Below are 15313 nucleotides of genomic sequence, written 5' to 3' on the forward strand. Positions count from 1 at the left end.
TAAGGGCCCTCATTTTATTTTATTTTTAAATTTTTTTTCTTTTTTAAATTACTCAATAAATTTATTACATTTATAGTTGTACAATGATCATCACAAACAAATTTTATAGCATTTCCATCCCACAACCCCAGCGCATCCCCCCCACCCCCCAAACTGTCTCCTTTGGAAACCATACAAAGTCTGTGAGTCTGTAGCTGTCCTGCAAAGAAGTTCATTCTGTCCTTTTTTCAGATTCCACATGTCAGTGAAAGCATTTGATGTTGGTGTCTCATTGTATGACTGACTTCACTTAGCATGATAATTTCTAGGTCCATCCATGTTGCTAAAAATGCCAGTATTTCGTTCCTTTTAATGGCTGAGTAATATTCCATTGTGTATATGTACCACATCTTCTTGATCCACTCCTCTGTCGATGGACATTTAGGTTGTTTCCATGTCTTGGCTATTGCAAATAGTGCTACAGTGAACATCGGAGTACATGTGTCTTTGCAAGTCATGGTTTTCTCTGTCTTTTTGTCTTTCTAGGGCCGCACCCTTGGCATATGGAGGTTCCCAGGCTAGGGGTCTAATTGGAGCTATAGCTGCCGGCCTACACCAGAGCCACAGCAACGTGGGATCCAAGCCGCATCTGTGACCTACACCACAGCTCACGGCAACGCCAGATCCTTAACCCACTGAGCAAGGCCAGGGATTGAACCTGTGACTTTATGGTTCCTAGATGGATTTGTTAACCACTGAGCCATGATGGGAACTCCTAATTTTTAATTTTTGACCACCCTGCAGCATATGGAGTTCCCTGGCCAGCGATCAGATCTGGAGCCACAGTCACAACCTATGCCACATCTGTGACAACACCAAATCCTTAACCCACTATGCCAGGAGGGGATCAAACCTGCATCACAGCATTCCAGAGACACTGCTTATCCCATTGAGCCACAGCAGGATCTCCAGGGCCCTCATTTTAAAGTGAGTAATTAAGAGAAGATATTTTCAAACTCCCTTTACCTTCGAAATTTGAGCTTCTGTGATGTCTATATGGTTACAGTAACCACTGTTTAAATAATAAACTTGTACCAAACATCCTTCTGAAACAGGTATCTCTCCTCCTTGTCTGTTAGAGACTTGTTCTTTGGTTTCCACTCTCACCCCACTCTTGTTTTAGGGTTGGTAAAGCTTTCAGAACTGTGGAGGGAATTTATCAAGATTTGTCCCATAGGCACAGTGCTTTTGATTTACTGAGTTCAGTAAGATGTAGGGGCCAATCCAGCTCTTAGGATTAATTGCATCTGACTTTTCTCTAGGGGGTCGTCTGCAGTTTATCCTTCACAGGCCTCACAAGAATGTGTTAAAACTGGGCATTAGTGGGAATAATGTTTCCATCAGCATCTTTCGACATGGTAAGCTGCCCTTACTTTGCTCTGCTCTGGTTGGGTGACCAGAATCCATAGCAGTGAGTAGGAAAAAAAAAAAAAAAAAACGAAAGCAAATAAAGCGGCATTTTCTCCATAATAGCTAAATGCCAGTACTCAGGCTATTTGACCGCTTTATCACTTAAACTTAACTTGATGTTCTGACCACACCTGTTCTAAAAAATCAAAGCCACACTGGATGTGGCTCCTGGCTTCGCGCCCGTGGTGGGCCGCGTGGCGGGGGTGGGGTTAGTGAAGCTGAAACTACATTTCCCAGAATTCCTCTCCCCACAGACATCCGGTTAGCGGGGCGTGGACCTCCCGTGAGCCTTGGAAGGTCGAAGTGACGCGACAGGGGAGCCCAGATACAGTTCAGCTTGAGGGAGCGTCCCTGGTTGCATGGTTTGGCAGGTGTGCGAGGCCGTGGGACCCCTGCCCGCTTCCCTGACTTTTGGGCCGGTTGCCTCTCTGCTGCCCACAAGTCCAGCCCGCACAGAAGCTGTGTGACCGGCACACTCCCACACGCGTGGAAAGCCACGTCCCCTCACCAGTCCCTATTCTGTGTCCCTCTTAGGGCTGCTGCCTCTGGATTGAATCCTGTATCCTGAGTGGATACACCCACCTCAGAGGGGCTCCCGTGCACCATGGGTTCTCCTCCTTTGCCCTCCTCACACCAGAATTTGGACCCTCCTACAGGCAGCCAGGAGATTAGGGAAAGCTGGCTGAGGCCCATCTCAAAGGTGACTTGGTGAACCTGTTGACTGAAAAAAATGCACAGCCCGTAAGTTGAGAATTATGTTTTATTTGCAGGACAAAACTGAGGACGTAAGCCCGGAAGACATCCTCTCAGATAACTGGGTCTGCCCTGATGAGGTAAGGGATAGTGAGGATATATAGGAGTTTTGCAATAAAAACCAGGTGGTGGAACTCAAGAGATTGCTGTTAATTAAGGAAAACCAGACATCTGCAGTTAAAATAATAAATTCAGTGCTTTTCTGTGTATGGGAAGATGCAAGGGTCTGGGCTCACTGAAATCATTCCTTTGATATGCATCTTAACTATCTAGGGCCAGTATCCTCCTCTTTCCCATGCAGAGGCCGCTCGGGGCTCACCGCTGGGGATGGCTGCAGTGGCTCAGGGCTTGCTGGTCACAACATCTCTGTTTACTGATACAGCAGAAAGTGTTTTTCATCCACAAACCTAATCTATTCCTGGTAAGGGTAATGGCCACAGTCCTAGTCAGTGAAAAGCAAGTGAAGGACTTGGGGAGAATAGGCTCTTTGGGTAAAGAGATAAGTATGGGAGACACCAGCTCTTTATGTTGCTGTTTACTGAATGTTGCTCCAAAGTGCTGCCGCCCCAAGGGTCAGTTGCCTTAGAGGAAAGGGCATCCGGATGATGGAAGGAGGGCCCTTGGGTCCTTGAAAACTGCTCAAGGAACCAGCCTGGGAGCAGCCAACTCCTCCCGTTTGCCTGGGACTTGCCACTTTAGCACTGAAGGTCCTGTGTCCTGGGAAACCCATCAGTCCTGAGTGTGAGGATGGTTCGTCCTTCTAGCCTTGCTTCAGGACTTCTTTAAGCCGTTTGAGTTGTGCTTTTTAATTTAATTTAATTTTATTTTATTTATCTTTTCCACTGTACAGCATGAGGACCAAGTTACACGAGTTGTGCTGTTTTTGGTGCTCATAGCTGAAAGCTTTCTGAATGGTACAGGGTAGTAAAAGAATGTGTTTTTTGTTTCTGACAGCAGTCATAAAAGAGGTATTTTGAAAGATGTTTGAGTATTGTCAGCATCATTGAAAAAGGGCTTTGCTTTTCTTAGAAACTTTATCTGTGTTTTTGTTTGTTCAAAACCAGTCTCATTAATTTACGGGCAGACATAACTTAGACATTTTATCTCATTAAAAGAAAGTTACCACTTGGGCATACATATGACATGTGGAACGATAAGGATAACTGTTCTTTTTAAAGCATTCGCCTGTCTTCAGCTTTATCTTAAAATAGGAGGGCTCTTACTTTGCCCTGTGATGCCTTTGTGAATGGAGGGAAGGGGTGATCTCTGGTCTGCGTATTTAAGAGTCTAAAGTAAGTTGCTGGGGCTTTAAAAATATATTCGTACTTGAGTTTGGTGTAGTTCAGTGTTTTATTTCCAGAAGGAAAGACTCCCAGGGCTTGGCACTGACTTCCTGTGGGTGTAGTTGGTTAATTGCATTATTGATCTTTGCCCTTTCCTGTGTCTACACTTGTTTTTAGCATGGGCTGCTATAGTAAAAATACCACGGACTGGATAGCTAATGAGCAACAGATTTTTATTTCTCACAGATCAGATCAGGGTGCCAACCTCTTTTGAGAGCCCTATTCCAGGTTGCAAGCTGTCGTCTTCTCATTGTATCCTCACATTAGAGAGCAGAGAGGGGGAAGCAAGTTCTCCTGTGATTCTTATTAGGGCACTAATCACATTCACGAGGGCTCCACCCTCAAGACCTCATCCAATCCTAATTATCTCCCAAAGGCCCTACTTCCTAATACCATCACTGGGGGGTTAGGGTTTCAGCATGTGCTTCTGCAGGTTATACAAACATTCAACCTATACTATTCTGCCCTTGCCCTCCCCCAATTCATGTTCCTTTTGCATGTCAAATACATTCATCCCATCCCCCAGTGCCTCCAAATCTTAACTTGCTCCAGCATCAGCTCTAAAGTTCGAAGTCTCATCTAAATACCATCTAAATCAGCTATGAGTGAGACTCAAGATATGATGCATCCTGAGGCAGAATTCCTCTCCAGCTGCAAACCTGTCAAGCCAAACAAGTTATGTGTTTCCAAATTACAACAATGGGACAGGCACAGGATAGACACTTTCATTGCAAAGGCTAGAAATAGTGGCAAGAAAGAAGGGCAGGATGGGTCTCAAGCAAATCCCAAGCCTAGCAAGTATGAGATCTTAAGGCTTGAGCACAATGCTTCCTTTTGTGCCACGCCCTGCCCTTTAGGTTGACTGGGTGACAGTCCCACCTTCCACTGGGGTAGAGGGACTGTCCCCATAGCTCTGACCCCCAAGGCTCTGCTAGATGACCCCACTCCCACTGATCTGGGCAGATGCCACATGGTCTGTTGAAAGCAAGGCAGTCACTCCCCTTTTGAAACTCAGGAGGCAGCCTTGGTCTCTGAATTGTCTTTAGGAGCATTCTTTCCTTGCTTTGAAGAATGGGGCACTTTCTGGAAGTTCCCCTGTGGCACAGCAGGTTAAGTATCCAGCATTGCCACAGCTGTGGCGCAGGTTCCATCCCTGGCAGGGGAACTTCCACAAGCCACGTGTGTGGCTTAAAAAAATAAAGGGGGGGGGTAACTTTCCTAGCCAAATTTTTACTTTCTGCCTCCTTTTAGCTTAACAGTTTTGTCTTGAAGTCACTTCTGCCTTCTCCCATTTTCTCGTGACAGCCAGTCAGGAGGAGCCAAGTCTCACCTTCCTCACTGTGCATAGAAAGCACTTCAGCTAAATACCAATTTCGTTATTGGCAAGTTCTGCCATCCACAAAGCTCTAGGACATGACCACAGTTCAGCCAAGTCCTTTGCCACTTTAGAACAGGGATTGCCCTCCCTCTGCTTTCCAGTAACATATTCCTCATCGGAGACCTCATCAGAATGACCTTTACCGCCCATATTTCCACTAATGCTCTGTTTGTGACTACTTAGATATTCTTACAGAAAGTTGAAGCTGTCTCTACAGCTCTCCTTTCTTTCCAAACCCTTTGCCAGAATTGCCTTTAAGGGTCTGTACACGACAATGTAGGCTTTCCCTAGCATGCATCCCAGAACATTTCCAGCCTCTATCCATTACCCAGTTCCAAAGCTGCTTCCTATTTTTAGGTGTGAATATAGCAGCATACTCACATCTCAGTACAAGTTTTCTGCCTTAGCTCAGGCTGCTGTAACAAAAATCCCATGGACTGAGTGGCTTATAAACAACAGGAATTGATTTCTTGCATTTCTGGAGGCGGAAAGTCTCAGATTGAGGTGCCAACATGGTCAGGTTCAGGTGAGGGCCCTCTTTAGGGTGGCAGACTGCTGACTTCCTGTTGTATCCTCACACAGAGAGCAGAGAGGGCCACAGTCTATCTTGTGATCTTATAAGGGCCCTAATCCCATTCATGAGGGCTCTACGCTCAGGACTCAGGAACTCATGTAATGCTAATTACTTCCCAAAGGCCCCATGCCTGGCAGGGGGGGCTTAGAGTTTCACTATGTGACTTTTGGGAGGCCACAAACATTCAGTCCATAACAACACCCTTTGCCATGTAGCCTGCTAGTGTTCTCCCACTGTGACCCTGGGATTGCCCCTGTGATGCTCTCTGGCCAGTAGGTATGAGCAGAGGCTGGAAAAGCACTCACGTGTTGGGATTCTTTGCTCATGCTCTGCCTTCCGCATGGCAGTGGGACGAGGTTAGCCTGTGGGAAGGCACCCTTGCTGACATTCAGACAACCTCCGGACATGCAGGTAGACCAGAGACCAGAAGAATCACCTGCTGAACCCATCCTAAATTGCTGGTCCATTAACTCATGAGCTAAGTAAATGCTTATTGTTATAAGCCAGTGAGTTTGGGGGTGGTTTGTCATGCAGCATTATTGCAGCAATTGATAACTAAGATAACTTTTTTTTTCTTTTTTTTTTTTTCTGTCTTTTTGCCATTTCTTGGGCCGCTCCAGCGGCATATGGAGGTTCCCAGGCTAGGGGTCGAATCGGAGCTGTAGCCGCCGGCCTACCCCAGAGCCACAGCAACGCAAGATCCAAGCCGCGTCTGCAACCTACACCACAGCTCATGGCAATGCCGGATCCTTAACCCACTGAGCAAGGGCAGGGACCAAACCCGCAACCTCATGGTTCCTAGTCGGATTTGTTAACCACTGCGCCACGACGGGAACTCCCAATAACTAAGATAACTTTTATCCATGGGGGACAGTTGGATGGGATGTAGGAATGGGTTACATATGTTGGCTTTATGGGCAGTCATACCTTATACAGTTTTACCCAGTAATCACCCATTTGGGCATGTATATGTCCTATTAAAAGATAAATGTACTTGTACCATTTTAAGTATATATGTGTGTCTTTAGGCCCTTAGCTTTGTGCAAAAATGGAGTGCCTTCACCTGGACCAGATCCCACCAATGGGGAGCTGGTTCTCTGTCCTACATGTGTAATAGTCTCAAGTGAGTTATTGGGGATTTGGGAATGGATTTTTATACAAGTTTGGTGTAATTCGGTGGTTAAAGATGGGGCACCCTCTAGATACCCGTGTAACTTCCTTACAACGGTTAGGATGATGTTGGGGTTGTTTCCCAGGATGGGGAATCATATATGGCTATCTAAATTTAAATAGATTATAGCTAAATAGGGAGTTCCCACCGGGGTGCAGCAGAAACAAATCTGACTAGGAACCATGAGGTTGTGGGTTCGATCCCTGGCCTCACTCAGTGGGTTGAGGACCTGGCGTTGCCGTAAGCTATGGTTTCAGTAGCAGATGCGGCTCGGATCCTGTGTTGCTGTGGCTGCGGCAGAGGCCGGTGGCTACAGCTCCGATTCGACCCCTAGCCTGGGAACCTCCATGTGCCGCAGGTGGGGCCCTAAAAAGACAAAATAAATAAATAAATAAATAAATAAAAAGTAGATTATAGCTAAATAAAACGAATTCCGCTCCTCAGTCATATGACGGCTATTGACTAGCCGTATGTCAAATGCTCAATAGCCACAGATCGCTGGTGGCTGCCGCTTTGGACAGCCCAGACACAGAACACATTCATTATCTCTGAAAATCCTGTTGGGCCGTGCTGGTCTCAGTGTTTGTGTTCAAATTTCTTATTTACAGAGAAGTAAAATTTCTTTTCACTCTGAACTTCTAGTTTCTGCTGACTACTTGGTTCCGACAGCCTCTCACTCTCTCCCCTCTGGGAAGAATGAGTTACCGTTGTTTAGGTTACCTCATAAAACTCAAGCTATCCTGCTTCGACACTTACGATGTTAAATATTCTCTTTGTTACAGGTCCCAAAGCTAAGCATTAAAGTTGGAGTCTGTATTTATTTATGTTTACTGACAGAGGGGGCGCCCATTCTGCCAGGCAGAGTGAGGCTTGGGAGGGACACAGGGCAGTGGACAGACCCCTAGTTTGAGTTGTACAAAGCCCAACACGTCATGCGGGGGAAAATGAAGAAAATGCAACACAAAAAGAGAATATTGGGGGGCAAAATCATGCTCCATGGAAGTCTCCCCTGAACCTGCCCTCACCCCCACCCACCCCACTGTGAACTAGAGGCCAAGGCCTGTCTCCACTCTCTGGTCCCCTGAAGGACAGATTTTTCTACAAACACTTTCTCCCCAAATCACTCCTGGCCTCTCTTCACCCCTTTACTCACTGGGATTAGGTGACTTTTTTGGGTGGTGAATCTCGGAAGTATAAACTAAACTCTTCCATGTCCAGAACTTTCACTGGGTGGGTCCCCCACTACCAGCTACATGTGCAGAGGCCTCCCAGGAAGGTGGCCAGGAGGCAGGTGGGTTTCTCTCTGCCTTGCATTGTGGGGTTTAATTGGCAGGACAATGGGGGCATCATATTAAGTCCTTCAGTTTTGCTTCTGTCAGTGACACAGGCAAATTTTTGGTCCCCACCTGCCATTCATTCTTTGTCTTATTTCTCAATTTCCTTAGAATTCAGATAGGGAAGAGAAATGCAGCTTACTGGATGTCCCCACAGGCCCCACAGTATGGGTAAAGTGTTTTCTGGGGCTGCCCTGTGCTTGATTTGGCCCGTATTTGTGCATCTGTCCCCAGTGTAGCATGTGTCTGACCCCCAGAGCTGGAAGTGTATCCAGCTGGATGCTTGTGTGGATTCTCCTGCATAGTGGATGGTATGGTGAGGTGGTGGTGGTAGTGGTCGTGGTGGCGGTGATGATGGTGATGTTGTTACTAGTGGTGGTGGTGGTGGTGATAGTAGAGGTAGTGCTGCTGGTAGTGTTGGTGGTGATGGTCATGGTGGTGGTGGCTTGATAGAGGCTGACGGAGTTTTAAACTGAAGTTTGAAGGAAAGACAGAGTTTGGGCAGAAATGGAGGACAGGATACAGAAACTTAGAGGTGGGAAGCTCAAGGAATGATCAGGAGGGAGTGTGAGACCAGCTGTCTGCAGGACTCCTGTAGGGACATGATGAGAGAAATGTCTAGAGAGGCAGATCATCAACTGGTGATACTTCTCTTTGCCTCAGAATCATTCAGCATATTTGCCCATCTTTTTTTTTTCATGCTTTTTTAATTTTTAAAATGAAAGTACAGTTGATTTACAGCACAACCATACAGAAAAATGATTCAGTTTTATATATACATATATAATTATTTCAGATTCTTTTCCATAATACATTATTATAAGGTATTGAGAGTTCCCGCTGTGGTGTGGTGGGTTGATGATCTGGCTTGTCTCTGTGGAGACACCAGTTTGACCCCTGGCCCAGTGCAGTGGGTTAAGAATCTGATGTTGCTGCAGCCCTGGCATAGGCTGAGACTTTGGCTTGGATTTAATCCCCAACCCAGGAACTTCCATATGCTGTGGGTGCAGCTGAAAAAGAAAACAAAAACAAGATATTGAATATAGTTCCCTGTGCTATACAGTAAATACTTGTTTATTTTATATATATAGTAGTATCTGTTAACCCCATACTGCTAATTTATCCCTCTCCACCTTTCCCCTTGGATAACCATTAGTTTGTTTTCTATGTCCGAGAGTCCATTTCTGTTTTGTAAATAAATTCATTTGTATTATTTTTTAGATTCCACATATAAGTGATATCATATAATATTTGTCTTTGACAAATCACTCAGCATGATTCTCTCTAGGTCCATTCATGTTGCTGCAGATGGCATTGTCTCATTATTTTTTTTATGGCTGAGTAGTATTCCATTGTGTGCATGTACCACATCTTCTTTATCCATTTATATGTTGATAAACACTTAAGTTTTTTCTGTGTCTTGGCTCTTGTGGCTAGTGTAAATAGTGCTTCTATGAACATAGCGGTTCATGTATCTTTTTGAATTATAATTTTGTCTTGATATATTCCAAGAAGTGGGATTACTGGATCATATGCTAACTATTTTAGTTTTTTAAGGGACCTCCATCCTGTTTTCCATGGTGACTGCACCAACTTACATTCTCACTAGTAGCGTAGGAGGGTTCCCTTCTTTTCTACACCTTCTCCAGCATTTATTATTTGTAGACTTTTTGATCATGGCTATTCTGACTGGTGTGAGGTGGTACCTCATTGTAGTATTGATTTCCATTTCTCTAATAATTAGCAATGTTGAGCATCTTTTCATGTCCCTGGTGGCCATCTTTGTGTCTTCTTTGAAGAAATGTCTATTGAAGTCCTCTATCCATTTTTTGATTGGGTTGTTTTTGGTTTTGTTTTGATGTTTTGATATGGAGTTGTATAAACAGTGTATTTTGGAAATTAACCCCTTGCTGGTTGCATCCTTTGCAACTATTTTTTCTCATTTATAGGTCGTCTTTTCATTTTGTTTATGGGTTCCTTTACTGTGCAAAAGCTTTTAAGTTTGATTAGGTCCCATTTATTTATTTTTGCTTTCAGTTCTTTTGCCTTGGGATACTGATCTAAGAAAATATTGCTATGATTTATGTCAGAGAATATTTTAGGAGTTTTATGGTGTTATGCCTTCTATTTAGGTCTTTAAACCACTTTGAATTTATTTTTGTATTTGGTATGAGGGAACGTTTTAACCTCATTGATTTACATGAGGCTGTCCAGCTTTATCAACACCATTTGCTGAAGAGACTGTCTTTTCTCCAATGTATAGTCTTGCTTTTTTTGCTGAAGATTAATTTACCATAGGTGTGTGGGTTTATTTCTAGGTTCTGTATTCTGTTCCATTGATCTAAATGTTTGCTTTTGTGTTAATCCCACACTTTTTTTTTTTTTTTTTTTTTTTTTTGTCTTCTTGTCCTTCTAGGGCTGCACCCATGGCAAATGGAGGTTCCAGGCTAGGGGTCCAGTCAGAGCTGTAGCCGCCAGCCTATGCCAGAGCCACATCAATGTGGCAACACTGAAATCTTAATCCACTGAGCAAGGCCAGGAATCGAACCTGTGTCCTCATGGGTGCTAGTCGGGTTCATTAACTGCTGAGCCATAATGGGAACTCCCACACTGTTTTGATTACTGTAGCTTTTGTAGTAATGTTTGAAGTCTGGGAGGGTTATGCCTCCAGCTTTGTCCTTTTTTTCTCAGGATTGTTTTGGCAATTCTGGGTCTTTTGTGTTTCCATATAGGTTTTAGGATTATTTGTTCTAGTTCTGTGAAAAACGTCATGGGTAACTTGATAGAGATTGTATTAAATATGTAGGTTGCCTTGGGTAGTATGGCCATTTTATTTTATTTTTTTGCACTTATTTTATTTTTGTTTTGGTTTTTAGGGCCTCACTTGCGGCATATGGAGGTTCCCAAGCTAGGGGTCCAATCAGAGCTGTAGCTGCCAGCAGTGCCAGATTCAAGCTGCATCTGCGACCTACAGCACAGCTCACTGCCACGCCAGATCCTCAACCCACTGAGCAGGGCAGGGATCAAACCCACAACCTCATGGTTCCTAGTTGGATTCACTTCTGCTGTGCCACGATGGGAACTCTGTAGTATGGCTGTTTTAATAACATCAATTCTTCCAATGCATATTTGCTTATCTTTTTAAGTTGAGGTATAAGTGACATCATATTAATTCCATATACAACAAAATTCAATTTTTATGTATATAGCGAAAAGACCATGACGATAAGTTTCAATAATATCTGTCACCATACATAGTTACAGTTTTTGTGTGTATGTGTGTGATGAATCATCATAGTTTTAATTTGCATGTCCCACTTTAATGATGATGATGAAAAGAAATACACCTCTCGAGGTGCATATCGGCCATTCATATTGGGATTCTTTTAATCTATTGAAAAGAAAGAAAGTCGTGAAGGGGATATGCGTGGACTGTGGAACTGCATTTCCCTCTGACATGTTGAGGCAGGAGTGGCGGTTCTGTTGGGGACCTTTCTGAACAATTCAGAGAACAGCTGGCCCTGGAGGAAAAGCAGGTATGGTGGCCCTGGGGCTGGGTTCGCCATTGGCTGCTCACAGTGAGCTTACTGGGGAATTGCCTGCCCTTTCATTTTAAACCCTCAGTGCTCCAATTGTCCAGACCTGTGGCCTCAGGTAAAGACTTGGTTTTGGAGCCCATTGGGTTTTGTTTAACTGCTTCATGTTAATAATACAAGCTCATCCATCATGTACCAGAGAAAATGTCCTTTGTATTTTCTGAATTCCTCCCAGAAAGAGCAGAGCTACCAGCACCTCCATTACTGTAGCTTCACTTACATAAAAGAGCAGTGTGGTTAGGAAAGGACACAGGCACCAACCCGATGGAGGTCCTAATGGCCCAATCTGGGACAATCTGAGGAAGAAAATAAATAGTCATCATAATAGATTTTGACCCACAGAATAAAATAAATATCCACAAGTCCATACTGAGATAAATCCATGATTGAACAAATAAAGAAATGGGAGAGAAGGGAAAGCTCATCATTACAGCAGAATTCCAGTTATTAAATCTAAAAGGAGTACTGGGCAAAGAAAATGACCATTTAGCACACATCACACTGATGGGCCATGAATGGATGCAGAAAGGAGTGGACTGAAGTATGATACAAAACAGGATAGTTGCAGTCTCAAAGTCTTTATCTTCCCACAATATACTTACTCATTACAGAGAGAAGCAGTTCCTGTAGGGGAGAGACCCTGTGGACACTACCTTAACCAAGTGATTAAGGCCACCATCATAGTTTTAATTTGCATAACACTGGCACAAAATACCTGCTGATGTGGTGCATCGAGAAGGCAGGAGAATACTTCTGTGGTATTCCTGCCAAAACCCCTCAACCTGAAATCATCAGGCAGACTGAAAGGGGGTTCTGGGGTCCTACCTCTGTTCAAATCTGGCTGCCCTACTGACTAGCTCTGTGACTTTGGAAAGTCACTTCATTCCTCCTTGCCTCAGTTTCCATAGCTGTAAGATGAGGATGAAACATAGTACTCACCTCAGAAGAAGATGAGGAGGGTTAAGTGTGTTAATACATGGACAGTGCCCAGAGCAGTGACTAGAGTCAGACTGAGGGCTGTATTATAATGTGCAGTTGGTATGTGAGACCAGCAGCATCTTATGCTCATCTGTGGGATATTTGCTTCTTTCTTTCTTTCTTTCTTTCCCACTCTCTCTGTGCTTCTGGAAGCTTTCTGGTGCAGGCCCTGGTGCTGATTCCTCCTCCAAACAGCTGTTTTGCTCCAAAAGCATTTCCCACTCCACCACCAGGCAGATAAGGCCCAATCCAGCATCAGGATCTGTGCCTCAAGGATCATCTACTTTTGAAGGAATCAGAATAACTGCTCTCTCAGTTAGGGTTGTTGGAAAGACAGAGCTCATGTCACCAAAGAACCTTCTGGGGCCAGTTCTTACTCCCAACATGGGGTGGGGTCCATACCTTTCTGGGCTTCTGAGACCTTGTGGTTTGGGGGTGTGTGTGGACCTGCCTCACAATGACCCGTCTGAGCCATTATCCCATGTCACATTTTAGCATCTGTTTGGCCAATAAGACTGCAGCACACACACACCAGCCTTATTTCCCACCTGGCCTTGCCTTTGATGTCACAATCTGCCCTTGTGGATATCAGTCTGCCCACGGCTGCTCACAAACCAGTGGGCAAGGTCCAGAGGACCAGCACAGTAGTATGTGGAAGAGAATCGACCACCAGCTCAAGATCAAAGCAGGGGATGGGCCTCAGGCAGGACAGTTCAAGGAGCTGGGTCCAGCTCGGGAACCCACTGTGCCACACCGTCTAGGGCTGTCAGAATTCCAGAGCTTCCCTGTGTTCGAGGACATCAGCCATCACATCAAAGAAATGGGGGCCCAACTGGTAAAGAAAGTCAATGCCGTCTTTCAGCTGGACATCACAAAGGATGGGAAGACCATCCTGCAGTGGACCATTGATCTGAAGAATGGCTCTGGGGACACATATCCAGGACCAGCCAGGCTCCCAGCAGACACTGTCTTCACAATCCCAGAGCCTGTCTTTATGGAGTTGGTTTTGGGCAAAATGAACCCTCAGAAAGCCTTCCTTGCCGGCAAGTTCAAAGTGAGCGGCAAAGTTCTGCTTGGCCAGAAACTGGAGAGAGTTTTCAAAGACTGGGCTAAATAATAAGCCTGCAATAATACCAGGGAAATGATCAGAACTTCTCTCCAATTATAATGTTGAGCGGAAATCACGCTTAAACTGAAGATTAAAACCAAAAGTATTCGATATTTTTACTCAAATTCTTCCTATTCAAGTTTGATTACTTTTCTTGCTGATGTGTAAATTTGGAGTGAGGGTTCTAGAGCAGTAAAGAGTGTTGGAGTGTATCACCCAAAATCTTTGTCTTTTTCTTTTCCTAGATTCCTCTATGCCCTATTATGGTAGGGTGAAAGCCTGAGGTAGAGAAACAGGTGGTTTTGACAGCTGGATTTCAATGCTCCAGTGGTTGAATTCCTGGGATTTTTATTTTGTTTTGTTTTTAGTCTGGTGCTTTGGGAAAGAAATGATAACCATCATTGTGCGGGTCTGCATGCTAATTGGTAGCTTGGTTCTTGGAGGAGACTTTGACCTGGGTTGCAGCATTCCAAGGGAGTGGGCCCCACAGCTGAGTGGATAGAATGAGGTAACAGAGGGGATGCTGTCTTGATTAGTGTGACCTCTGATGGGACTTAACTCCGGGGGGGGGGTGTCGAAGAGCTTGAAAGATGTTCTAGGCTAGACGTTCTAGACCATGCATCAGATTACCTGGAAGGCTGGTGGAAGCCCAGATTGCTGGCCTCCCCTCAGAGTTTCAACTCTGTAGGTCTGGACTGGGGAGGTGGGCATTTGTAACCAGTCCCCAGCAGATGCTGATGGGACACCCCCCCCCCCCCGTGCCACCACCAACACCACAGACCCTCCACGGTGGTCCATGTACGGCTTTCTGGATTGATCATAACTATTCTACTCTAGACCAATAAGATGCTGCCGTTATTCAAAGGATCTTCTGCAGACAGATTATGTAGCCCTCTTGTGGGCCACTTCTGGAGTGTCAGGAGCTTGTGTAGTGAGCATTTTACAAAATCACAGGTCATGCTGGGGGATTTTCCCTCCTGGGCCCATCTCCACACACTGGTAGGACTGGAATGAAGCAAGCTGCAGCCTGATGTGGCCTCCTTGGGGGGAAGGGTATGGGTCATCCGTTCCCAGGTGACTGGTGTGTATCTCATCTTGTAGGTTAAATACACACAGTGTGGATACTCTGTAAGCCATGTGGAAGCTTCATTAAAACGGCCAGGTACAGAGACATGACTTCTAGATAATCCAACTAGTCCATTCTTAGGTGTTTTCCCAAGAGAAAAGCATATGCATCAGTAAATTTGTATGTGAATGTTTGGGGGCAGCTGTATTTGTGATCATTCCAAACTATAAATAAACCAAATAGCCATCAATGGATGGACAAATTGTGCTATGTTGTATCCTGGAAAAGTACTCAGCAATAAAAAGAGATGAATTATTGATGCATGCACAACAACATGACGAATGTCAGACCTGTGCTGAGTGAATGAAGCCAGAGCAAACCAAGTATGTACCATATGATCCTATTTATACAACGTAGTGGAAAGTGCAAACTGTAGTGACAGAAAGATAGTGGTTGCCAGGAGACAGGGATGGGAGTGGGGGGTGGGGTGGGTGGGAGGGTCTTATAACTGGCTACAAGCAAACTTGGGGCTGATGGATACATTCATTGTCTTGGTTATGGTG

General features: G+C 44.8%; 1 protein-coding gene across 8 annotated transcripts in view; it reads left to right on the top strand.

The window, feature by feature from the left end:
• The window catches only part of SCP2D1 (SCP2 sterol binding domain containing 1), a 157041-nt gene continuing 142590 nt past the window's right edge, over positions 863–15313 (top strand). For 4 of the 8 annotated variants that reach the window (XR_002340052.1, XR_002340051.1, XR_002340053.1 and 1 more), the window contains exons 1-2: positions 1419–1820; positions 2220–2282. Coding sequence is in view for 3 of the 8 variants with exons in the window: in XM_021078000.1 (XP_020933659.1) it covers positions 2278–2282; positions 13072–13693 (627 nt within the window). In the remaining 5 variants the exon portion in view is untranslated. Of the gene's footprint in view, positions 1398–1418; positions 1821–2219; positions 2283–11404; positions 11539–13071; positions 14427–15313 lie in introns of those variants that run through there. The other 4 variants (XM_013985108.2, XM_021078000.1, XM_021077999.1 and 1 more) reach the window with 4 other exon arrangements.

Source organism: Sus scrofa, chromosome 17 (genome assembly GCF_000003025.6).
Source record: "Sus scrofa isolate TJ Tabasco breed Duroc chromosome 17, Sscrofa11.1, whole genome shotgun sequence".
Taxonomy (NCBI): Eukaryota; Metazoa; Chordata; class Mammalia; order Artiodactyla; family Suidae; genus Sus; species Sus scrofa.